The 420-nt window shown below is 41.7% G+C and overlaps 1 protein-coding gene across 1 annotated transcript; it reads left to right on the forward strand.

Annotated features, from left to right (window-relative positions):
• Positions 1-146: 146 nt before the first annotated feature.
• On the forward strand, positions 147-399 carry PHALS_07676 (uncharacterized protein; the record flags this gene model as incomplete). Its single annotated transcript, XM_024721185.1, has 2 exons — positions 147-185; positions 262-399. 2 exons carry the CDS (start codon positions 147-149, stop codon positions 397-399), a joined length of 177 nt encoding a protein of 58 aa, XP_024586310.1.
• Between the last annotated feature and the right edge of the window lie 21 nt (positions 400-420).

Genomic DNA, 420 nt, shown 5'->3' on the forward strand with positions numbered 1-420 from the left:
GCAAGGAAAATTTTACCGAAGGTCGCGAAATTGATGGAGGACTTATATATCAATTTGTGAGGAAGATACGAGCATCCTCACAGAAATTGGCTTGTCCGTATTTACCACCAGCTTAACGGCCTGGTATTAACAAGTTTCGACGAACAATGGATTACATTCTGACAAATATTCAGACTGACTGTAATGTCAAACGCACAAATTGATTAAGAATCGGTGCGAGGATTTTTTGAGTTGTGAGAACTTATCAAAGAGGACTGGCAGTTTAGTTTGGTGCGGCTTGTCTCTTACGTGACTCACACAACGATCTACACCACGGCGCGTACCACAAGTTACGATGCAGTGGTTGATCAATTCTTTCAGAGATTGTTGTCCAAACAATCACTTAATGGTGTCACGTGATGACCTGCTACAGTGTTAATC

This window comes from Plasmopara halstedii (genome assembly GCF_900000015.1).
Source record: "Plasmopara halstedii genome assembly, contig: Scaffold_3120, whole genome shotgun sequence".
NCBI classification, from domain to species: domain Eukaryota; phylum Oomycota; class Peronosporomycetes; order Peronosporales; family Peronosporaceae; genus Plasmopara; species Plasmopara halstedii.